General features: G+C 44.6%; 2 protein-coding genes across 3 annotated transcripts in view; one reads left to right on the top strand and one right to left on the bottom strand.

Annotated features, from left to right (window-relative positions):
• LOC127915517 (uncharacterized) overlaps positions 1 to 24,499 on the bottom strand; it is a 208,139-nt gene that overhangs the window by 83,127 nt on the left and 100,513 nt on the right. The gene's annotated exons all lie outside the window — the stretch shown is intronic.
• LOC118368952 (protein NDRG2-like) overlaps positions 1 to 24,499 on the top strand; it is a 46,585-nt gene that overhangs the window by 17,081 nt on the left and 5,005 nt on the right. The window contains exons 1-15 of one of the 2 annotated variants that reach the window (XM_052497464.1): positions 6,009 to 6,053; positions 12,673 to 12,766; positions 14,867 to 14,908; positions 15,123 to 15,228; positions 15,481 to 15,601; positions 15,683 to 15,745; positions 15,998 to 16,058; positions 18,122 to 18,208; positions 19,278 to 19,334; positions 20,893 to 20,996; positions 21,501 to 21,539; positions 22,289 to 22,340; positions 22,446 to 22,493; positions 23,638 to 23,673; positions 23,789 to 23,840. In XM_052497464.1, coding sequence (XP_052353424.1) covers positions 12,692 to 12,766; positions 14,867 to 14,908; positions 15,123 to 15,228; positions 15,481 to 15,601; positions 15,683 to 15,745; positions 15,998 to 16,058; positions 18,122 to 18,208; positions 19,278 to 19,334; positions 20,893 to 20,996; positions 21,501 to 21,539; positions 22,289 to 22,340; positions 22,446 to 22,493; positions 23,638 to 23,673; positions 23,789 to 23,840 — 943 coding nt within the window. In that variant the 5' untranslated portion in view covers positions 6,009 to 6,053; positions 12,673 to 12,691. Of the gene's footprint in view, positions 1 to 6,008; positions 6,054 to 12,672; positions 12,767 to 14,866; positions 14,909 to 15,122; positions 15,229 to 15,480; positions 15,602 to 15,682; positions 15,746 to 15,997; positions 16,059 to 18,121; positions 18,209 to 19,277; positions 19,335 to 20,892; positions 20,997 to 21,500; positions 21,540 to 22,288; positions 22,341 to 22,445; positions 22,494 to 23,637; positions 23,674 to 23,788; positions 23,841 to 24,499 lie in introns of those variants that run through there. The other variant, XM_052497463.1, reaches the window with a different exon arrangement.

The raw sequence follows: 24,499 nt of genomic DNA on the forward strand, positions 1-24,499 counted from the left end.
CCTTGTCGGCCATTCGGCAAATCAGATCATGACTCCGTACTTCTGATTCCTGTTTACAAGCAGAAGCTCAAATAGGAATTACCTGTCACTCGCTCTGTTGTGAAATGGTCTCCAGAATCCTAGATTATGCTACAGGATTATGCTGATTATACTGATTGGAATATGTTTCGGGACTCTGCCGATTACATCAACGTGCTAACCACCTCCATCACCGGCTTCATTAGGAAATGCATTACCGACATTGTCCCCACAGTGAAGGTTCGCTGCTTCCCCAATCAAAAGCTCTGGATTAACACTGAGGTTGGCGATAAACTAAAGGATAGGGCTGCCGCACACAGGGCTGTCACAGGCAACCTTGAGGCTACGGCTCAGGACTGAAACAAGTACACAATATGACGTTCGCAGAGCAAAAGGTCAATATAGGAATTTGGTGGAATCATACTACATAGGCTCTGATGCCCGCTGCATGGGGCATGAGCTACAGTCATTACCGATTACGAAGGAAGACCCAGCCATGATCTGCCCAATGATGCCTTTCTACCAGACAAACTCAATGCATAATATGCACACTTTGACAATAACAAGATCGCGCCGGATGTGAGGGCCGCCACTGACTTAGAAGATTGGATGATCTCGCTCTGAGGCCGACGTAAGTGAAGTCTTTAATCAGGTCAACCGATGGTATTCCAGGGCGCGTTCTCAGGAGCATGTGCAGAACAGCTGGCAGACATATTCACTGTCATTTGCAACCTCTTGTCCCCGTCTATAATCCACACATTCTTGTCCCCCAGAACACCATTGTCCCCTCCAAACTCGTCACCAAGCTTAGGAACCTGGGACTGAACACCTCCCTCTGCAACTGGATCCTGTACTTCCTTCCAGGCCAATCCCAGGTGGTGAGGGTAGGTCACATCAACTCCGCCATGCCGACCCTCAGGAGTGTGTGCTGAGTCCCCTCCTGTACTCATTGTTCACCCACGACTGTCTGGCCACGCATGACTCCAACACCGTCATCATGTTAGTTAACGAAACGACGGTGGTAGGTCCTGATCACCGGCGACAATGAGACAGCCTACAGGGAGGAGGTCAGTGACTGGAACAACAACCTCTCCCTCAATGTCAGTATGACCAAGGAGCTGATAGTGGACTACAGAAAACGGGGGTCGAGAACGCCCCCTTCCACATCGACAGGACTACAGAAAACGGGGGTCGAGAACGCCCCCTTCCACATCGACAGGACTACAGAAAACGGGGGTCGAGAATGCCCCCTTCCACATCGACAGGACTACAGAAAACGGGGGTCGAGAATGCCCCCTTCCACATCGACAGGACTACAGAAAACGGGGGTCGAGAACGCCCCCTTCCACATCGACAGGACTACAGAAAACGGGGGTCGAGAACGCCCCCTTCCACATCGACAGGACTACAGAAAACGGGGGTCGAGAACGCCCCCTTCCACATCGACAGGACTACAGAAAACGGGGGTCGAGAACGCCCCCTTCCACATCGACAGGACTACAGAAAACGGGGGTCGAGAACGCCCCCTTCCACATCGACAGGACTACAGAAAACGGGGGTCGAGAACGCCCCCTTCCACATCGACAGGACTACAGAAAACGGGGGTCGAGAACGCCCCATTCCACATCGACAGGACTACAGAAAACGGGGGTCGAGAACGCCCCCTTCCACAGGACCTTTGTGTCTAAATCACTAGGAACTTAAAATGGTCCACACACATGCTTACAGTCGTGAAGAAGGCGCGACAACGCCTCTTCCCCCTCAGGAGGTTGAAAAGGTTTGGCATGGGCCCTCAAATCCTCAAAGTTATAGAGCTGTACCATTGAGAGCATCTTGACTGGCTGCATCACTGCTTGGTATGGAAGTAGCACCGCCCACGATCGCATAACGCTACAGAGGGTGGTGCGGACAGCCCGGGACATCACTAGGACCGGGCTCCTTGCCATCCAGGACCTCTATACTGACTACACACATGCACAACAACTCACATACAATCATCATGTACGCATGCTTCTGCTACTCTGTTTATCATATATCCTGATGTCTAGTCACCTTACCCCTATACATATCTATCCATCCAGTATCCCTGCCCATTGTAAATATGGTATTGGAGCTGACCGTGTATATAGCTTACTTCATTGTGTTCTTCTTATTTTATAACTTGTGTTTTTGTTCTACCTTGTTATTTTTAGTATTACATTGTTATTGATTACTGCATTGTTGGGGTTTGAGCTTACAAGAAAGGCATTTCACTGTACTTGTGCATTTGACATCGAAACTTGAATTACACATCACTTTGCAAGTCAGGATAATGTGACTTGGAGGTCTGATGTTGCCTGTAAATCATGAGTTTCAGGCCACTCTATTAGGGTAAAACTAGGCCCTCAAAATAAGTCCTTATGAAATATGTGTTGTATTGTGTTAAACAATCATTAAAATGAAAGGTTTTTCTTTTTTTTCTTTTGGAAAAGTTTTATTGTTGCATTTCCTTTAAAACAGCTCCTATTTTTGCACAATTTTATACACATAAAAAACGGCATAAAAGTATAAAACACAGTATTTGAATTTTACATTTGTTAAAAAGTACATGTTGTTAAAAACAATAGAAACAACTGTGAATAAAAGTACTTTTTCTTGTAAAAAAAAACATCATTCTGTAAAAGCCATTTAAAATGTGTACAAATGATTTAACAAAGGTAAAACATTTTTAAGACATGAAAAACATGTCAAAAAGTCACTTTGTTAAAAGGCTGTCTTTGGTCCTTTGCCAGGAACAGGGTGAGTCCTTATCAAACTTGCCTCCTGCTCCTCCGAATCAATTACCGCCCTGTCTGTCGGTGCCCAGAGGAGATCCCTCCCCAAGGCGCTGCAGCGCTGTCAGGCCTTGGCCGCCGGGGCCTTGGGAACCCTTCGCTTGGGGTCGAGGCCCCCTTTCTTCTGTACCACCCCAGGGTTTCCGTGGCTACCATGGCCACTGCCTGGGGGGTGGTCTCTACTCGTTTCGCTACCAGCAGGTTGCGGGAGGACCACAGTGCATCGTTCAGACACGTGAGGATAGGCCAGAGCTTGGTGAAGGCCTTCGGCGGAATAGGCCTTCGGCCCACCCCATACAGCACGAGCTTGGGTGTTAGATCCTCCCCTCCTGGCAGAAACAGGGAGACCAGGGGGCCTGCTTCCTTCCACAGGTCCCTGGCGGCTGACCCCTGGTCGGGGGCATGCGGGTGTCCTCACCATGCCCCGGGAGTGCATAACGGCCCTGACCGGGAGGATCTCATGGGCGAACATCCAGGACAGGTCCCGGTGCCGGTTCAGCAGAGCAGGATGGGCCACGTTGCGCCAAACCGTTGTGGGCTTGGCTGTAGCAAGCCCGTGCACTGGACACTGGTTCCCGCTCCTGCACAAGAGAGAGAAGAGAGCGGTGTGTAGTTAAATCCGTGACTGGCTCTTTTTCCAGTTTAACATTTCTTAAGAACTTTTGGAGCTGGACGTAGTGTGTGGAGAGCAGGAAAGAGACTGGGGCTCGGAGGTCGACTGGGATCAGCCTCAGGGTTCTGAGGTAAGATCCCAGCCAGAACTGCGCGAGGGCCTGGGTCTTGTTGTTGACCGGGGAGGTGGCAAGAGTGAGATGTAACGCTGTGTAGCAGCTGCCCAGGAACAAGTAGAGGTCAGGCAAGCCTTAATGATAAAATATTTGATAAGGATCTTACTTAGTGAAGGTCACAGTACTGAAAATGGATGAATGCGACAACAAAATCTCTCTTCACTAATAAATACAGTCATGGGTGGTAACGATACAATTCACTCGAAAGGCAAGGCACTCTGGGGAAATATTCAAATAAGGCTTTACACAATGCAGTGTGTTAATTTAACACTGAAAAGTGTGGACCTGTATAGATACTGGACCAGTTTTATACTTGACACTCTATTTCTATCTCACGTTTTCAGAATGTTGCGCCCTCCTGAACGCAACCATGCCGTCTACATAAGCTTCATGATTTTTAAACGGAACACATTTAGTTACATATGGCAGCTGTACTGACTACTCCACCGAACGGTCAGATTATATCCAAAGCCTGTGTAAACACAATTATCCAGGGAGAGCTATTTCCTGATGCGGTAAAAGCTGATTTTTGCGTGTCAGGCTACCAAGCGCTTCAGGACCGATAACGCAAGCTAAGCAGCTGTTGAATAACATCCATAATACAAAGAGCAAACTGTTGAGAGCTAGAGATAGAGGGTGGGGGGGGGGTTCAGTTCCCCCATAGCTCTCTCCCTCGCTCTCTCCATCTCTATGTAGTGACAGACGGTCCCTCCTGTGCAGTTTAACCATTTTTACACGCTCTAGAACACACTGACTCACACACAGGGAGAAAGATAGATTGAGAGGGGGAGAGAGTGTGATTGAGAGGGGGAGAGAGTGTGCTTGAGAGGGGGAGAGAGTGTGCTTGAGAGAGAGGGCAAGAGAGGAAAAGAGAGAGAGCGAGAGAGAGAGAAAAAGGAGGGTGGGAGCAAAAGAGAAAGGAACAGAGATAGCAAATGACAAATTGGCTGTATATACATACAGTGCCTTAAAGTATTCATACCCCTTGATTTGTTTTAAAAATTACGATTGTTTTGTCACTGGCCTAGACCAAATTAAAAGTGGAATGATGTTTTTCAATAGTTTTACAAATTAATTACAAATGACAAGCTGAAATGTCCTGAATCAACAAGTATTCAACCCCTTTATGGCACCCCTAAATAAATTCAAGAGTAAAAATGAGTTTAACAAATTACCTAATACGTTGAATGGACTCACTCTGTGTGCAATAATACTGTTAACATTATTTTTTTATGACTACCTCATCTCTGTACCCAACTCATACAATTATCTGTAAGGTCCCTCAGTTGAGCATCGAGATTCAACCACAAAGACCAGGAAGGTTTTTTAATGCCTCGCAAAGTAGGGCACCCACCATGAGGCCAATGTTAACTTTAAAACAGTTAAAGAGTTTAATGGTTGTGATGAGAGAGAGGGAGAGAGAGAGAGAGGCTAATACATAATCAACCTACCCGCTAGTCGCATGACTGAATGATTGCCACATTCCAGTCAATAGCTAACCAACTAGCTCTGGCACATGACACATTGTGGCTGATCATTTTGTGAAACAGTGTGATGCAATGCTGCTGCCTGTGTAGAGCTCCGGTCTGAAGTAGTGCACTATATAGGGAATTTGGGATGATGTCACTGTTTGTTGATTTGCAGAGAGCTGATTCATATTGTTATCCATGGCTTGTATTGTAATTTAATTACTTGTGTACAACCAAATTGTACCGGGTGATTGTCTCTCAGAATAATTCAGTTACCATTCCATAAAATTACTTTCATGTCATGTGGCATTAGATTGGACATCTAGTCGCTCGCTATTAAAATGTTAATTTCAGTATTTTAAAGTAATAATATTATGAAGGCGATAAAATATCTTCTACATTCTGAATAATAGAGTGGAATAAAGACACTTGTGAAGTGGTAGCATTGCAGCCTCCGGCTCACGTATCTATGCTGTCAGCAAGGGTTGGAATCCAGCCAACTGTCCTTTAAAACAACCTCTCTCTATCTTCACCCATCGTCATCCTCTATCTCTAAAAATGGAAAATGTCATACAAATCTATATATGAGACCCAGCACCCCTTTTCAGTCTTATGTAGCAACATTTGAAATTGTGTTTTTCACATTGGATAAAAGTTGAGATTCTACAAAAACAGTTGAGCAACGTCGGGAAAGTAGTTCTGCTTTGAAAGGTGATAAACTTGTAACCCTACTTTTGACAAAATTGGTTTTGAATGTTTTGGTACACATACTGGAGAGATCTTCATTGTCTACACCCATTCAGCATTGTTCACACCCTCTTAAGCCTTAGCCCCACCCATCTCTTTAAGGATTCACATGTGTAACCATGTGCTTAGCAGAGAGAGCAAGGTAGTGTAGTAAACAACCAAAGATTTCAAGAGTAAAAGTGGTGAAGATGGTAGCCGACAATAAGGAAAACCTCCAGGTAAAATACACTCTATCTAGTCTTTGGCCTATATCCTAATCTGACTTTGGTACAGGTCATGTTGTTCTTCACATTACCGTCTCTGGTAAACACACACTATATCAAATAAATATGTTTATTTGTCACATGCACAGGATAGAGGTGTATTTTTTAATGTGTTAAATGGTTACTGGCATAGTCGCAATATCAAAAACAGAAAGTGTCCAGATAAATATTTTATAATTATTAGATGATGCTTACCCAGACACACTTGCCTAAATTGATGGGTCATGTGAAAGAGAGGCTATAGCCATCCCCACATCTAGCTACGTGGATGGGCCTCAATTGTCTACACCTGTTCACATGTTCATGAAATAAAATAAATGGCCGTAATCACCCCAAGACACACCTGGCTAACTTGATAGGCCATGTACTCATCTGGGGAAGTGGAGTCTTGCTTGGACATGTAAATTAGCTGCTAAACAATGAACCATAATGCAGTACTAGCAGTACAAATGGATGGTCATATCGTAGCAACCCGTATTATCGGCATATTCAACAGCGTTTTTAAGAAGTATATTACCTTCAACACTGTTATCTTGTGATCAAGCCGTCAATGTTTTGTGATTATTGGTGTTGTAAAAATGTTAGCTAACGTGTTAGCAATTAGCATGTTTGACATTTCAGTGGAAATACTACTATTTGATAAGCGGTTCAGTGGAAAAAATAATTCCGGAATTATCGGCACCCAGTTATTGTCCACCTTACTATTTTGTTCAATTGCAAGATATGTCTGTTTAATTTTGTTCAAAAAAGAGACGATAACCTCATATCCAAAGTTTTTACTAGATAGTTGGCTAGTCTTCCAGTTAAAAAAAATGTGAAAATCGGTGGTCAACTATCTCGAAGGGTGTCTTTAGTCTCAAAACGTACAGTTATTTTCCAGTCCGTTTAAATGTTGAGATCAAGGTGATTTAATTCTCCAACCGCTAGAGAGTGTCTGAAGTTGGGGGAAAATTAGCTAGCTAGCCACCATGCATGAAATTCTGTAGTATGAATCTGCAGGTAGCTAAAGCTAACCAACAAGGTTCAATGTTAGCTAGCTAGCTGACATTAGGCTATATCTAGCAATGCAAAAGATTTCTGAGATACAAATAATATTACTACACAGATCATACATGTAATGTTAGCTAGCGAGCCAGCCAGCTAATGTTTCACTGATTTCAAAACATGGTCAACTTCTTCTATGACAACAACACTTTTGATCAGCATTTCTTCCCCATCACTGTCATCAAATCACATTTTATTTGTCACATACACATGTTCAGCAGATGTTATTGCGGGTGTAGGGAAATGCTTGTGTTTCTAGCGCGCAACAGTGCAGTAATATCTAACAAGTAATATCTAACAATACACACAATCCAAAGTAAAGGGATGGGATTAAGAATATATAAATATTTGGACGAGCAATATCAGAGCGGCATAGACAAATATACAGTATATACTTATGAGATGAGTAATGCAAGATATATAAACATTATTAAAGTGACTGGTGTTCCAATTATTGAAGTGGCCAATGATTTCAAGTCTGTGTATATATGGCTGCGGCCTCTAATGTGCTAGTGATGGCTGTTTAACAGTCTGATGGCCTTGAGATAGAAGCTGTCTCTCGGTCCAAGCTTTGATGCACCTGTACTGACCTCGCCTTCTGGATGATAGCGCGGTGAACAGGCAGTGGCTCAGGTGCTTTTGGTCCTTAATGAACCTTTTGGCCTTCCATGTTTCATCGGGTGCTGTAGGTGTCCTGGAGGGCAGGTAGTTTGCCCCCGGTGATGCGTTGGGCAGATCGCACCACCCTCTGGAGAGCCCTGCAGTTGAGGGCGGTGCAATTACCGTACCAGGCGGTGATACAGCCCGACAGGATGCTCCATTGTGCATCTGTAAAAGTTTGTAAGGGTTTTACGTGCCATGCAACATTTCCTCTTCCTCCTGACTTTGAAGAGGCGCTGTTGCGCCTTGTTTCCTTCTCCACTGTGCTTCATTCGATGTGGATAGGGGGGCTGCTCCCTGCTGTTTCCTTCTCCACTGTGCTCCATTCGATGTGGATAGGGGGGGCTGCTCCCTGCCGTTTCCTTCTCCACTGTGCTCCATTCGATGTGGATAGGGGGCTGCTCCCTGCTGTTTCCTTCTCCACTGTGCTCCATTCGATGTGGATAGGGGGCTGCTCCCTGCTGTTTCCTTCTCCACTGTGCTCCATTCGATGTGGATAGGGGGCTGCTCCCTGCTGTTTCCTTCTCCACTGTGCTCCATTCGATGTGGATAGGGGGGCTGCTCCCTGCTGTTTCCTTCTCCACTGTGCTCCAGTCGATGTGGATAGGGGGCTGCTCCCTGCTGTTTCCTTCTCCACTGTGCTCCATTCGATGTGGATAGGGGGCTGCTCCCTGCTGTTTCCTTCTCCACTGTGCTCCATTCGATGTGGATAGGGGGGCTGCTCCCTGCTGTTTCCTTCTCCACTGTGCTCCATTCGATGTGGATAGGGGGGGGGGGCTCCTCCCTGCTGTTTCCTTTTCCACTGTGCTCCATTCGATGTGGATAGGGGGGCTGCTCCCTGCTGTTTCCTTCTCCACTGTGCTCCATTCGATGTGGATAGGGGGCTGCTCCCTGCTGTTTCCTTCTCCACTGTGCTCCATTCGATGTGGATAGGGGGCTGCTCCCTGCTGTTTCCTTCTCCACTGTGCTCCAGTCGATGTGGATAGGGGGGCTGCTCCCTCTGCTGTTTCCTTCTCCACTGTGCTCCATTCGATGTGGATAGGGGGGCTGCTCCCTGCTGTTTCCTTCTCCACTGTGCTCCATTCGATGTGGATAGGGGGCTGCTCCCTCTGCTGTTTCCTTCTCCACTGTGCTCCAGTCGATGTGGATAGGGGGGCTGCTCCCTCTGCTGTTTCCTTCTCCACTGTGCTCCATTCGATGTGGATAGGGGGGCTGCTCCCTCTGCTGTTTCCTTCTCCACTGTGCTCCATTCGATGTGGATAGGGGGGCTGCTCCCTGCTGTTTCCTTCTCCACTGTGCTCCAGTCGATGTGGATAGGGGGCTGCTCCCTCTGCTGTTTCCTTCTCCACTGTGCTCCATTCGATGTGGATAGGGGGCTGCTCCCTGCTGTTTCCTTCTCCACTGTGCTCCAGTCGATGTGGATAGGGGGGCTGCTCCAACTGCTGTTTCCTTCTCCACTGTGCTCCATTCGATGTGGATAGGGGCTGCTCCCTGCTGTTTCCTTCTCCACTGTGCTCCATTCGATGTGGATAGGGGGCTGCTCCCTGCTGTTTCCTTCTCCACTGTGCTCCAGTCGATGTGGATAGGGGGCTGCTCCCTGCTGTTTCCTTCTCCACTGTGCTCCATTCGATGTGGATGGGGGGCTGCCCCCTCTGCTGTTTCCTTCTCCACTGTGCTCCAGTCGATGTGGATAGGGGGGCTGCTCCCTGCTGTTTCCTTCTCCACTGTGCTCCAGTCGATGTGGATAGGGGGGCTGCTCCCTGCTGTTTCCTTCTCCACTGTGCTCCATTCGATGTGGATAGGGGGGGGGGCTGCTCCCTGCTGTTTCCTTCTCCACTGTGCTCCATTCGATGTGGATAGGGGGGCTGCTCCCTGCTGTTTCCTTCTCCACTGTGCTCCAGTCGATGTGGATAGGGGGCTGCTCCCTGCTGTTTCCTTCTCCACTGTGCTCCATTCGATGTGGATAGGGGGCTGCTCCCTGCTGTTTCCTTCTCCACTGTGCTCCATTCGATGTGGATAGGGGGGGCTGCTCCCTGCTGTTTCCTTCTCCACTGTGCTCCATTCGATGTGGATAGGGGGTGCTCCCTGCTGTTTCCTTTTCCACTGTGCTCCATTCGATGTGGATAGGGGGGCTGCTCCCTGCTGTTTCCTTCTCCACTGTGCTCCATTCGATGTGGATAGGGGGCTGCTCCCTGCTGTTTCCTTCTCCACTGTGCTCCATTCGATGTGGATAGGGGGCTGCTCCCTGCTGTTTCCTTCTCCACTGTGCTCCAGTCGATGTGGATAGGGGGGCTGCTCCCTGCTGTTTCCTTCTCCACTGTGCTCCATTCGATGTGGATAGGGGGGCTGCTCCCTGCTGTTTCCTTCTCCACTGTGCTCTATTCGATGTGGATAGGGGGGCTGCTCCCTCTGCTGTTTCCTTCTCCACTGTGCTCCAGTCGATGTGGATAGGGGGGCTGCTCCCTCTGCTGTTTCTTTCTCCTCTGTGCTCCCTTCGGTGGGGATAGGGGGGCTGCTCCCTCTGCTGTTTCCTTCTCCACTGTGCTCCATTCGTTGTGGATAGGGGGCTGCTCCCTGCTGTTTGCTTCTCCACTGTGCTCCAGTCGATGTGGATAGGGGGGCTGCTCCCTCTGCTGTTTCCTTCTCCACTGTGCTCCATTCGATGTGGATAGGGGGCTGCTCCCTGCTGTTTCCTTCTCCACTGTGCTCCAGTCGATGTGGATAGGGGGGCTGCTCCAACTGCTGTTTCCTTCTCCACTGTGCTCCATTCGATGTGGATAGGGGGCTGCTCCCTGCTGTTTCCTTCTCCACTGTGCTCCATTCGATGTGGATAGGGGGCTGCTCCCTGCTGTTTCCTTCTCCACTGTGCTCCAGTCGATGTGGATAGGGAGCTGCTCCCTGCTGTTTCCTTCTCCACTGTGCTCCATTCGATGTGGATGGGGGCTGCTCCCTGCTGTTTCCTTCTCCACTGTGCTCCAGTCGATGTGGATAGGGGGGCTGCTCCCTGCTGTTTCCTTCTCCACTGTGCTCCAGTCGATGTGGATAGGGGGGGGGGCTGCTCCCTGCTGTTTCCTTCTCCACTGTGCTCCAGTCGATGTGGATAGGGGGGCTGCTCCCTGCTGTTTCCTTCTCCACTGTGCTCCAGTCGATGTGGATAGGGGGGGTGCTCCCTGCTGTTTCCTGCAGTCCACGATCAGCTCCTTTGTTTTGTTGACGTTGGGTGAGGTTATTATCCTGGTACCACACTCTCAAGGCCCTCACCTCCTCCCTGTAGGCTGTCTTGTCATTGTTGGTAATCAGGCCTACTACTGTTGGGTCGTCTGCAAACTTGATGATTGAGTTGGAGCGTGCGTGGCCATGCAGTCATGGGTGAACAGGGAGTACAGGAGAGGGCTGAGCACGCATCCTTGCGGGGCCCCAGTGTTGAGGATCAGCGAATTGGAGGTGTGCGTTTCCTACCTTCACCACCTGGGAGCGGCCCGTCAGGAAGTCCAGAACCCAGTTGCACAGACCCAGGGCCGCGAGCTTAATGATGAGCTTGGAGGGTACTATGGTGTTGAATGCTGAGCTGTAGTCAATGTAGTGTGATTTGGGTGGGCATACTAGTTTTTCTATTTCTTTGTTGGCCGGGTATGGTTCCCAATCAGAAGCAGCTGTCTATCATTGTCTCTGATTGGGGATCATACTCAGGTAGCCTTTTTTCCCACCTTAGTTTGTGGGGTCTTGTTTTCGCGTAGTGCCTGTGAGCACGCCAGTCGTTACATCTCATTTGCTGTTTATTGTTTTTGTTGGGGAGTTTCATTTTAATAAACATGTGGAACTCTATGCACGCTGCGCCTTGGTCCGCTCATTTCAATGAACGTAACATAGACAGAAACATGCTACGTGGCAGACCAATCCGAACTCATCTCATGGGCATGTCCAGTCCATCCATGGCTAGCGGGATGGTTCTTGTATTTTTCCGTGGCTGAACCAACTAGGCTTGTAATTTAACAATTAATTTGTATTTACAGATGGTATACAAGTTTGTTATTAAGGCACATGAAAGTTCACATGTTCCAAGAGGCGTTTCTGCCAAAAAACACATATTGATGAGAATGATTAATTTCCTGAAACGGGTAACATATTTAAAAATGAAACCTTCTTCTTCTCTGAGGGATATCCTGTCCCTAAATTGCGACAGCCCGACGGAATAGAAAACACAAATCTAGGGAAGGAATGTGCCAATGGTTAGCCACAAGCCAAGCTACAGCCCACCATGTCATCATTCATCAGCCTTCATTCATCAGCCTTCAATGTGCACTTCCTCATTTCAGACAGGCTACTGTTTTGGGCATGGTCAAATTGATACGGAAAGAATACAAAAACAGGCTATATTATTAGGCTCACAAGTTGATGTGGTATTTATCAAACAAGTGACAGTTATGATTATATTAAGACGATTCAGGAGTACTCAACCTCCAAGTCGCTGTGGAGAGAGATATGTAGGGGGGAGATAGGGAGAGATGGGCAGAGTGTCGAGGGATGTTCTCTGTGTTTGAGACACACAGAGACACAGGCACCTTAGGGGCCACACACACACTGGGATTACAGTTGAATAATGTCACCTTGGCACTGCATTCTGCCTAAAGTGGCCTATGTACGTCCCTCTCTGCTTGTTCTGTTTCTCTCTCTCTCTCGCTATCCCTCCATCATCCCTTATTCTTCCCAGTTAATTATGTTGCAAACTTTAATTAGTAAATCACTTCCATGAAGTCGTGCGGAACGGCGAAAGTCCCAGTGGATTAAGGCAGAGTGTGTGCGTGCGTGCACGTGAGAGACGCTCGAATTGTAATGCGTTTTCATTCATAAACGTGTGTATCTTCTCTAGGGCTTGAACAAGTGACGCCATGACGACGGAGATGCAGGAGATCGCCATCACAGAGGAAAAACCTTTACTTCCTGGTCAGCCCGACCCTACAAAGGTACACACAGGCACATACACACACATACATACACACTGCCACATGCAAACTGAACCATCGAGACTTCAGAAAGTATTTACACCACTTGATTTCTTCCACATTTTGTTGTTACATGGTGGGATTAAAATGGATTGAATTGTCTTTTTTTGTTGTCAACGATCTACACAGAATACTCTAATGTCAAAGTGGAAGTAAAAGTATATGATTTGTAAAATAAAAAATACTAATATATCTTGATTTTGATAAGTATTCATCCCCCTGAGTCAATACATGTCAGAATCCCCTTTGACAGTGATTACAGCTGTGAGTCTTTCTGGGTACATTTCTAAATGCTTTGCACACGTGGATTGTACAATATTTGCACATTATTTAAAAAAAAATCAGGCTCTGTCAAGTTGGTTTTTGATCATTGCTACACAGCCATTTTCAAGTCTTTCAATCGATTTTCAAGCTAATTTAAGTCCGTACTAGGCCACTCAGGAACATTCAATGCCGTCTTTGTAAGCAACTCCAGTGTACATTTGACCTTGTGTTTTAGGTTATTTCGCTGCTGAAAGGTGTTGGAAAGCAGACTGAACCAGGTTTTTACCTCTAGGATTTTTCCTATGCTTATCTCTGTTCTGTTTATTTTTATCACAAAAAAATGAGTCCTTGCCGAAGACAAGCATACCCATAACATGATGCAGCCACCACCATGCTTGAAAATATGAAAAGTGGTACTAAGTGATGTGTTGGATTTGCCCCAAACATAACACTTTGTATTCAGGACATGAAGTACATTTCTTTGCCACATATTTTTTAAAACTTAAGTGCCTTATTTCAAACAGGATGCATGTTTTGGAATCTTTTTATTCTGTACAGGCTTCCTTCTTTTCACTCTGTCAGTTAGGTTCGTATTGTGCAGTAACTACAATGTTGTTGATCCATCCTCCGTTGTCTCCTATCAGCGCCGTTAAACTGTAGCTGTTTTAAAGTCTCCTTCATTTCCGGCAACTGAGTTAGGAAGGACGCCCATATCTTTGTAGTGACTGGGTGTATTGATACACCATCCATAGTGTTATTAATAACTTCGCCAGGCTCAAAGGGATATTCAATGTTTGCTTATTTCTTTTTTTGCCATCTACCAATAGGTGTCCTTCTTTGAGTGGCGTTGGAAAACCTCCCTGGTCTTTCTTTGTGGTTGAATTTGTGTTTGAAATTCACTGCCCGACTGAGGGACCATACAGAAAAGTGTATGTGTGGGGTACAGAGATCAAAAATCATGTTATACACACCATTATTGCACACTGTTAGCCCATGCAACCTATTATGTGACTTGTTAAGCACATTTTTACTCCTGAACTTATTTAGGCTCGCCATAACAAAGGGGTTGAATACTTATTGACTCAAGACATTTCAGCTAGCAATTATTATTATTATTATTTTTCTAAAAACACAATTCCACTTCGACATGGGGTATTGCGTGTGACAAAAACATCTTTAATTAATCCATTTTAAATCGGCAACAAAATGTGGACAAAGTCAAGGGGTGTGTCTTTGTGTGTGTGACTGCATGTGTTCTCGTGTGTGTACTTGTGTAGTTGCTGGGCTAGGCTGGCTCAGACATGAGAGCTTGGTTGATGTCATAGCCCTGAGGGTGTGTAAGATGAGAAGCTCTTCTGTTGTTGTGCAGAACAGAGCTGAAGAGGAGGGTTGAGATGTGTTGTCTCACTGCTGCCATCTGCTGACGGTGGACTGTTAGGGGAATTACAGACTCAAATGCATGAACCAGGACCATATTCCAAGAGTGTCTCAGAGTAGGAGTGCTAATCTAAGATATCAGATCCGCCGTGTCCAGAATCATAATACATTGATCTTATTCATTATGATGTAAAAGATAGAAACTGACCCTACTTTGTGAATACGGGCACACGACTCATGTTAGTGGGTTGATACTGTGAAAAGTATTTTCCAATGAACATAATCATTTCACAATTATCTTCCCAGAGAGGTTCCCAGATGTATTTCACAATGATATTGTGTGTCAGAAATATGTCTGGTTCTGCCTACTGTTGTACCCAAAACCAATAGAGACCTGAATGGTTTTCTCCATCTTTGTAGGATGTTGAGGCTGCAGCTCGGATACTGTTGGACCAGGGCCAGGTAACACTGTTTCTGAATAAATGTGTGTGTGTGTGTGTGTGTGTGTGTGTGTGTGTGTGTGTGTGTGTGTGTGTGTGTGTGTTCAACATATTTTTGTGTGTGTATAGTTTTATTTCGATATGTGGAAGAATGTTCACTGTATATTTGTTTGTGTGTGTGTGTGTAGCTTAGTGTTATGGTAGTATATGTGTGTAACTCTCTCTCCCCCTCTCAGGAACACAGTATTGAGACTCCACATGGTCTCCTCCACGTGACTCTCCATGGAACCTCCAACACACGCCGTCCTGCCATCCTGACCTTCCATGACGTGGGCCTGGACAGTGAGTCTCTGTCTCTCTCTTTCTCCTTCTATTACTCTGTCTTTACCTTTCATCTCTGCTTTGCTTCCCTTTCCTCAGTCATCCCCTACAGCAATATGCCTTTTTTTAATTTGGAGTTTCTCTTCAGTTCTGCGACTGCCCTTCAGTTTTTTCTTTTTTATGGTGAATGATTTATGCTTTTCAAGTTCTGACTTTCACTATTTCTTTCTCTCTCATTCCTGTTCTCTTTCTCCTAATCTCTCTCTCTCCCAGGTAAAAGCTGCTTCTCTCCTCTGTTTAAGTTTGAGGAGATGCAGGAGATAGTGAAGAACTTTACCCTGGTCCACATCGATGCTCCAGGCCAAGAGGAGGGGGCTACCGCCTATCCTATGGGGTGTGTGTGTGTGTGTGTGTGTGTGTGTGTGCATGTGTGTTTAATTGTTCATATAAACATGTTCTTGCTCATGTGTTTTAGATACCAATATCCGTCCATGGAGCAAATTGCAGAGATGATCCCTGCTGTCCTGACATATTTCAAGTGAGTCAGACTTATTTCATCTTCATTACATAATACTTGCTTGTTTACTGTCTTGTCCACCACAAAAAAAATGTATTACTTAGTATTCTCAAACGTCTACTGGCATTCACAAGAGACGTGGTCACTATCAGAAACTCTGTCACTAAGTCGGTACTCTGTACTGAAATACAGATGTATATTACAGTCCAGACATGTCTATCCATGTTGTCACTATCAGAAACTCTATCACTAAGTCTGTACTCCCTGTTCTAGTTTCCGTACTGTCATCGGAATTGGAGTGGGATCTGGTTCTTACATTCTCTCCAGATTCACAGTGAGTGTGTTCTTATCATGTTACTTCCCCCTGTTCATACAGCTGCCCTGCCATAAATCACATTATAACCATGGTAGTTCCAGCATTGAATGCTGATTGGCTGAAAGGCGTGGTATATCAGACCTTATACCACAGGTATTACCAAAAATGACCTTTTACTGCTCTAATTAAGTTGCTAACCAGTTTATAATAGCAATAACAATAATAGTAATATTGCTTAAGTATACCATGCTGTTAGTTATGTTATGTAGCCTCTTGGTACTAGTCTGTGCATTGAAATAACATGGGTTAGTGTAGTGGGGTAATGTTTATTATATAACCATATTATATATACCCCATATTAGACCCATAATACGACTAAGCAATTAATGGAAAGTATATCTGACTCCATTTAACATTCTTGTAGTAAACCCTCAAATGTGATCTGTAGTAAGACTAAGCTATTAGCCCATGAAATGAATTATCTGTCTCCATAAGATGTATCACAATAGGCCAGAGCCTAAAGTTGAACCAGGTGCAATCAGCTCTTATGGGTTTAGCTGGCTATAATCAAGGAATGGTAATGAGAAGTGAATATCAAATCAAGTATTATTTGAATAACTTTGATAAAATGAATGGATTCACATACAAGGTATAAAGCTCAAGTTTACTACAAACCATTAACAAGCATGTCTATGTGTAGTGAGAATTAGCATCAAACAATATTTAAAAAAAAAATTTTTTTATTGTGTTTGGTTGCTATATTATGTACATGTTCTCCAACAACAGGTCATAAGAGCAATTGCAATTTCTAATTGATTTCTATAAGAGCAGAGAGTCTGCAAAATAAACATGTTAAAGTGTTTTTAGACCCAATCAGGAAGTAGAGACTTGACTGCATCTTTAAACATGGATGAAATGGTATATGACTAAATCACTGTTCTGTCTCGAGACAGAGCTGTCAACAAAATGTATTTCAAACCTGACAAAATCACATTCAAAGATCAGTTTAAAACTATGCTATCTTTAGCAGGTCGCCTTCTATCAGATGAGGATGACAGCAACATTCAGAATAAAACATGTGAGATCTAAAGCTCACCCACTGATTGTGTGAATCAAATATGATTTTACACAAGTTTGTAAACCCAGTCTGAGCAGAGAGAACATAGTTTAGGTTGAGCCTGCATTAGCAAAATCGTGCTATATGCTTATCTCCTCAGTGTATCCCAGTGCTTGCTTCTTTTTGTCAATTCATACAAATCGGCAGTCTAAACAGTCATTTTTATTATTAGATTTATTTTTATTTTTTTATATAACTAGGCAAGTCAGTTAAGAACAAATTCTTATTTACAATGACAGCCTTGGTGGTTCCGAACTTCTTTCATTTAAGAATGATGGAGGCCACTGTGTTCTTGGGGACCTTCAATGCTGCACCTGATCTCAATTTTAGGTCTCATAGCAAATGGTCTGAATTCTTTCGTAAATAAGGTATTTCTGTGTATCTAAAAACCTGTTTTCTTTTTGTCATTATGGGGTATTATGTGGAGATTGCTAAAAAAAAAGAGAAGAAGATTTAATCCATTTAAGAATAAGGCTGTAGTGTAACAAACTGGAGAAGTCAAAGGGTCTGAATACTTTCCAAAGACACTGTTAATACTGACAAATGTTTTACTCTCGCTTTTGTTCTTTCTCTCTCTTTTATTCTCTCTCTTTTATTCTCTCTCTTTTATTCTCTCTCTTTTATTCGCTCTCTCTCGCTCTCTCTCGCTCTCTCTCGCTCTCTCTCGCTCTCTCTCGCTCTCTCTCGCTCTCTCTCGCTCTCTCTCTCTCTCGCTCTCTCTCGCTCTCGCTCTCTCTCGCTCTCTCTCGCTCTCGCTCTCTCTCGCTCTCTCTCGCTCTCTCTCTCGCTCTCTCTCTCGCTCTCTCTCTCGCTCTCTCTCTCGCTCTCTCTCTCGCTCTCTCTCTCGCTCTCTCTCTCGCTCTCTCTCGCTCTCTCTCGCTCTCTCTCGCTCTCTCTCGCTCTCTCTCGCTCTCTCTCGCTCTCTCTCTCTCTCTCTCTCTCTCTCTCTCTCTCTCCTTCTCAGATGGCCCATCCAGACTCAGTTGAAGGTCTGGTTCTCATCAACATGGATCCTGAGACCAGAGGGTGGATGGACTGGGCGGCCCAGAAGGTTACTTTCCATTTAATGTTTAAAAATATATATTTTAAAGTATTTTGTATTAAATATTATCATTACTCAGAAGCCCAGAAGGTTCTTTTGTATTTATTATGGATCCCATTTGCAACTACACTTCCTGGGGTCCAGCAAAATAAAGGCAGTATATACCATAAAGACATTACATTTAATTCACAGCACATTAAGTGTGTGCCTTCAGACCACTACTCACCACATATCTACAACACAAAATCTATGTATGTGCATAGTGCGTATGTTATCATGTGTCTGTGTCTATGTTTGTGTTGCTTCACAGTCCCCACTGTTCCATGAGGTGTATTTTTTTATCTGTTTTTTAAATCTAATTTTACTGCTTGCATCAGTTACTTGATGTGGAATAGAGTTTCATGTAGTCATGGCTCTATTTAGTACTGCACGCCTCCCATAGGTAGGAATCATGTTTGCTTCCCTCCAGACCTGAGGGCACACACTTTCTAGTAGGCTTAAATTGAAGATATGGCAAAAAGGAGTGGCAACATTGTCTGCTATTTTTCTCAGTAATTTTATTGACCACCAAATCCCCTAGATTGAGACTCCTAATTATCCTCACCCCTCTGAAGACTCCATACCAACTTCCACGCCAGTCAGAACTGACGTGTTTTTATCTCTGAACACTAAATATTGGTTTCTCCATGACTGTAGGATAAGGGGAACAGGGGGTGTGTTCATGAATACTAGTAGCATTTCCATCAATTTGACTATTAGATCAAATATCAGTCCAACATCTTATTAAATTTGATAATTTCTCTTCTGTGTGTGTTCATTTTAAAATTAAAATGGAAACTCAATTATCACCAGAAATGTAAAAATTGCTCTCATAAACAGCCATTACGTTCTTGGACAATGGAGTATTTTGATGAATATTGTTATTGTGAAATGACAATTTGATAAATTAGCGTTTAGAGGAGGATAACAGCTAGTGGAATTGTATTCATGGTGGTTGTACTGTGCTGTATGATATTAACTAAGCTGTTATTACTTTGTCTTATATCTCTCTCTTTCTGTCTCCTCTGTCTGTCTCTAGATCACTACCCTGACCTCCTCCATCACAGAGCAGATCCTGAGTCATCTCTTCAGCCAGGTGTGTTTGTGTGTGTGTGTGTGTGCAAAAAAATACTATGTTATTATAGAATGTAACCTGATGTGTTTTTTTTTAAACTTTTGAACTATCTATCTTTATCCTATAAAACACACGATATTTGACATAGTAAGGACATAAACTCAGCAAAAAAAGAAACGTCAATTTTTCAGGACCCTGTCTTTAATAGATAATTCGTAAAAATCCAAATAACTTCACAGATCTTCATTGTAAAGGGTTTAAACACTGTTTCTCATGCTTGTTCAATGAACCATAAACAATTAATGAACATGCACCTGTGGAACAGTCATTAAGACACTAACAGCTTACAGACGGTAGGCAATTAAGGTCACAGTTATGAAAATGTAGAACACTAAAGAGGCCTTTCTACTGAAAACACCAAAATAAAGATGCCTAGGGTCCCTGCTCATATGCATGAACGTACCTTGGGTATGCTGCAAGGAGGCATGAGGACTGCAGATGTGGCCAGTGCAATAAATTGCACTGTCCGTACTGTGAGATGCCTAAGACAGCGCTACAGGGAGACAGGACGGATAGCTGATCGTCCTCGCAGTAGCAGACCACGTGTAACAACACCTGCACTGGATTGGTACATCCGAACATCACACATGCAGGACAGGTACAGGATGGCAACAACAACTGCCCGAGTTACACCAGGAATCCCTCCATCAATGCTCAGACTGTCCACAATAGGCTGAGAGAGGCTGGACTGAGGGCTTGTAGGCCTGTTGTAAGGCAGGTCCTCACCAGACATCACCGGCAATAACGTCACCTATGGGCACAAACCCACCGTCGCTGGACCAGACAGGACTGGCAAAAAGTGCTCTTCACTGACAAGTCGCGGTTTTGTCTCAACAGGTATGATGGTTGGATTTGTATTTATCGTCAACAGACTGAGTTTGTTGTCATTTCAGGCAATCTCAACGCTGTGCGTTACAGGGAAGACATCCTCCTCCCTCATGTGGTACTCTTCCTGCAGGCTCATCCTGACATGACCCTCCAGCATGACAATGCCACCAGCCATACTGCTCATTCTGTGTGTGATTTCCTTCAAGATAGGAATGTCAGTGTTCTGCCATGGCCAGCGAAGAGCCCGGATCTCAATCCCATGGAGCACGTCTGGGACCTGTTGGATCGGAGGGTGAGGGCTAGGGCCATTCCCCGCTGAAATGTCCGGGAACTTGCAGATGCCTTGGTGGAAGAGTGGGGTAACATCTCACAGCAAGAACTGGAAAATCTGGTGCAGTCCATGAGGAGGAGATGCACAGCAGTACTTAATGCAGCTGGTGACCACACCAGATACTGACTGTTACTTTTGATTCCCCCCCTTTGTTCAGGGACAAATTATTCTGTTTCTGTTAGTCACATGTCTAGAACTTGTTCAGTTTATGTCTCAGTTTTTGAATCTTATTATGTTCATTCAAATATTTACACGTTCATTTTGCTGAAAATAAACACAGTTGACAGTGCGAGGACGTTTCTTTTTTTGCTGAGTTTAGTAAGGACAATACTGTTGTGTAATTTCTGTCTTGGGTTATAGGAGGAGATGTCAGCAAATGCAGACCTGGTGAGGTCACACAGAGATCGCATCTGTAAAGCACCCAACCTCATCAACATTGAGCTGTTCTGGAGAAGCTACAACAGGTACACACATAAACAGTCCCATTCAAAATCATTTTTTTCCCCCTAAGCCCTAACCCGTGCTCTTTCACTAACCTTAACACGTGGGGGCAGCAGCGTAGCCTAGTGGTTAGAGCGTTGGACTAGTAACCGAAAGGTTGCAAGTTCGAATCCCCAAGGTACAAATCTGTCGTTGTGCTCCCGAACAAGGCAGTTAACCCACTGTTCCTAGGCCTTCATTGAAAATAAGAATTTGTTCATAACTGACTTGCCTAGTTAAATAAAGGTTTTTCACTTTTTAAATGTTTTATATATAACCCCCCCATAAAGAACCTACCCTGGCTTCTAAACCTAATTCTAACCCTAAACCCCCTAGAAATAGCATTTGACCGTGTGGGGACCAACTAAATGTCCCCAGTTGGTCAAATGTTGTTTTATTTACCAGAAGTCCCCACAAGAATACACACACAAACACACACACAAATCTACACTAGTGTAACCTCCCCTTCCTCCTTTCCTCTCTTACAGCCGCAGGGATATGATCATTGACCGTAACAGCAACTTCAAGTAAGTTTTTTTTTTACCCCTTAAATCAGCTGTGACAACAGTGTGGAATATGTCTTTCACTTTTTCTCTCTCTTTTTCCCTCTGTCTTGCGCTCTCTCTCTCTCTCTCTCTCTCTCTCTCTCTCTCTCTCTCTCTCTCTCTCTCTCTCTCTCTCCCTCTCTCCTCCCTCTCTCCTCTCTCTCTCTTTCTCCCTCTGTCTTGCTCGCTCTCTCTCTCCTCTCTCCTCTCTCTCTCTCTCTCTCTCTCTCTCTTTCTCTCTCTTCTCTCTCTCTCTCTCTCTTTCTCTCTTTCTCTCTCTCTTTCTCTCTTTCTCTCTCTCTCTCTCTCTCTCTCTTTCTCTCTTTCTCTCTTTCTCTCTTTCTCTCTTCTCTTTCTCTCTCTCTTTCTCTTTCTCTCTCTCTCTCTCTTTCTCTTTCTCTCTTTCTCTTTCTCTCTCTTTCTCTTTCTCTTTCTCTTCTCTCTCTCTTTCTCTTTCTCTTTCTCTTTCTCTTTCTCTCTCTTTCTCTTTCTCTTTCTCTCTCTTTCTCTTTTCTCTCTTTTTCTCTCTCTTTCTCTCTCTTTCTCCCTCTCTTCTTTCTCCCTCTCTCTCTTCTCTCTTTCTCCTCTCTCTTTCTCCCTCTCTCTTCTCTCCTCTCTCTCTTTTTCTCCCTCTCTCTTCTCCTTCTCTCTTTCTCCCTCTCTCTTCTCCTTCTCTCTCTCTTTCTCCCTCTGTCTTGCTCGCTCTCTCTCTCCTCTCTCCTCTCTCTCAGGTGTCCCGTGATGCTGGTGGTTGGGGATCAGGCACCTCACGAGGAGGCTGCTGTAAGTCTTCTACATACGTTAGACCTACAATGTAACCACGAATACAGGTAATGTGAATGTCGTGGTGTGATTTAATTAACATGTTTTTCTGTTCTTGTCCACCAGGTGGAGTGCAACAGCAAACTGGACCCAACAACAACCTCATTCCTCAAGGTACTCAAGCTCTACTCATCCCTTTGGTCTGGCATAATAGTGTTGTTTATACTTGCTGCTGACATGCATGGTTTGTTCTGATCTTGTCCACATTCTGATTGTGCCCACGTTTTCAGAAGTATGGTATTAAAATGTGTCTCATATCCGGCCACTGTCTACATTGCCACCTCCCTCCCTATATGCATATATATTTTTTTACAGCTATTCTGTCAAAATAATATTGATTTTAAGACACATATTGATGCCATAAGTCAACGGTGCCACCTGTCAATGATTTTAGAAGGCAGGATAATTATGATTGAAATAGTTTCGCTGTCCATATCCGTCTACACTTGTAAGATATCCAGACACAATGCATGCCCGACTCCCCCGGAGGTGGTCAGGAAGATGTGATCACAATTGGATCACAATGTGTCTTTAATCGTCTACACCTGTCTGAAAATTTGGGCACAATCAGAATGAGGACAACATTAGGACAACGGATACAAGTTCGAACCAGGTATAAACAGGGCTTTAGTTGCTGCCACATAGCTCTGGCATCGGTATCAGACCTCTTTGTCAATGCAATTGTTAGTGGAATTTCAAAATTCCTATATGTTTTGTAGCCAAAACCAAATTCGCACTCAATTCTAATTCATTAATGATTTGTAAGTTCATTAATTATGCATGAAGTAGATTGAGACCAGTCTTAAAAGCCAAGGTAACAACGTTTAATTCCAGAGAGTACTAACCACATACACATATAATCACAGGTTATAAACTGAAAATGACGTCAGCGTTTTCTAAACGTTCTATTTCACAAGTAGAGGGGCCCTCTAGCTCTCGAGCCTTCGCATTATCAGCACAAAGTCAAGGTCAGTCAGTATAAATCAACATTCTAGACAGTCTGGAGATGGACTGTTCCTGCCACCTGGAGATTGTACAAATGTATGAACTAAGGAACAGACCTTCATTGTTACTAAACTCCTGACTACATTATATACAATTGGGAATGGGAGCAAGAGAGAAAATTCACATGTACAGTACATTATAGCATTTGGACTAGTCAGTTCTGATTGGAATGTATACATAATTAGTCCTTTCAACCATAATTTCCTCTAACAGCAATACATCCCAACTTTTCTGTCATCCTCTTCTTCCTCAGATGGCCGATGCTGGTGGTCTTCCCCAACTCACCCAGGTAACACATTTCACACTTAACTGTGTTACGATTCAGATACACCACACAATATTTATCTAAACATTACATATACATTAAGTACAATATAATGTATCTTCTTATTGTCTGCTTACAGCCCAGCAAACTGACTGAGGCGTTCAAGTACTTCATCCAGGGGATGGGCTACAGTAAGTTCTCCTCCATTTCTAATCTGTGGCAATGAGGAACTGCTGTGACCTATAGTGCTACTGTCTCTCTATATCTATCTAATAATCCTCTCCCTCTCTCCCCTCCTCTCTGTGTCCCCTCTCTTTTTCGTCATCTCCCACCTCTCTCTCTCTTATTCCCTCTCTCTTTTACCCTCTCCCTCTCTCTTTTCCCCTCTCTTTTTCCCTCTCTTTTTCCCTCTCTTTTACCCTCTCTCTCTCTCTTTTACCCTCTCTCTCTCTCTTTTACCCTCTCTCTCTCTCTTTTACCCTCTCCCTCTCTCTTTTACCCGCTCCCTCTCTCTTTTACCCTCTCTCTCTCTTTTACCCTCTCTCTCTCTTTTACCCTCTCTCTCTCCCTCTCTTTTACCCTCTCTCCCTCTTTTACCCTCTCTCTCTCCCTCTTTCTTTTACCCGCTCCCTCTCTCTTTTACCCGCTCCCTCTCTCTTTTACCCCCTCTCCCTCTCTCTTTTACCCCCTCTCCCTCTCTCTTTTACCCTCTCCCTCTCTCTTTTACCCTCTCTCCCTCTCTCTTTTACCCTCTCTCCCTCTCTCTCTCTTTTACCCTCTCTCTCTCCCTCTCTCTTTTACACCCGCTTCCTCTCACTTTTACCCCCGCTCCCTCTCTCTTTTACCCCCG

The sequence above is a fragment of the Oncorhynchus keta genome, chromosome 35, assembly GCF_023373465.1.
Source record: "Oncorhynchus keta strain PuntledgeMale-10-30-2019 chromosome 35, Oket_V2, whole genome shotgun sequence".
Lineage (NCBI taxonomy): Eukaryota > Metazoa > Chordata > Actinopteri > Salmoniformes > Salmonidae > Oncorhynchus > Oncorhynchus keta.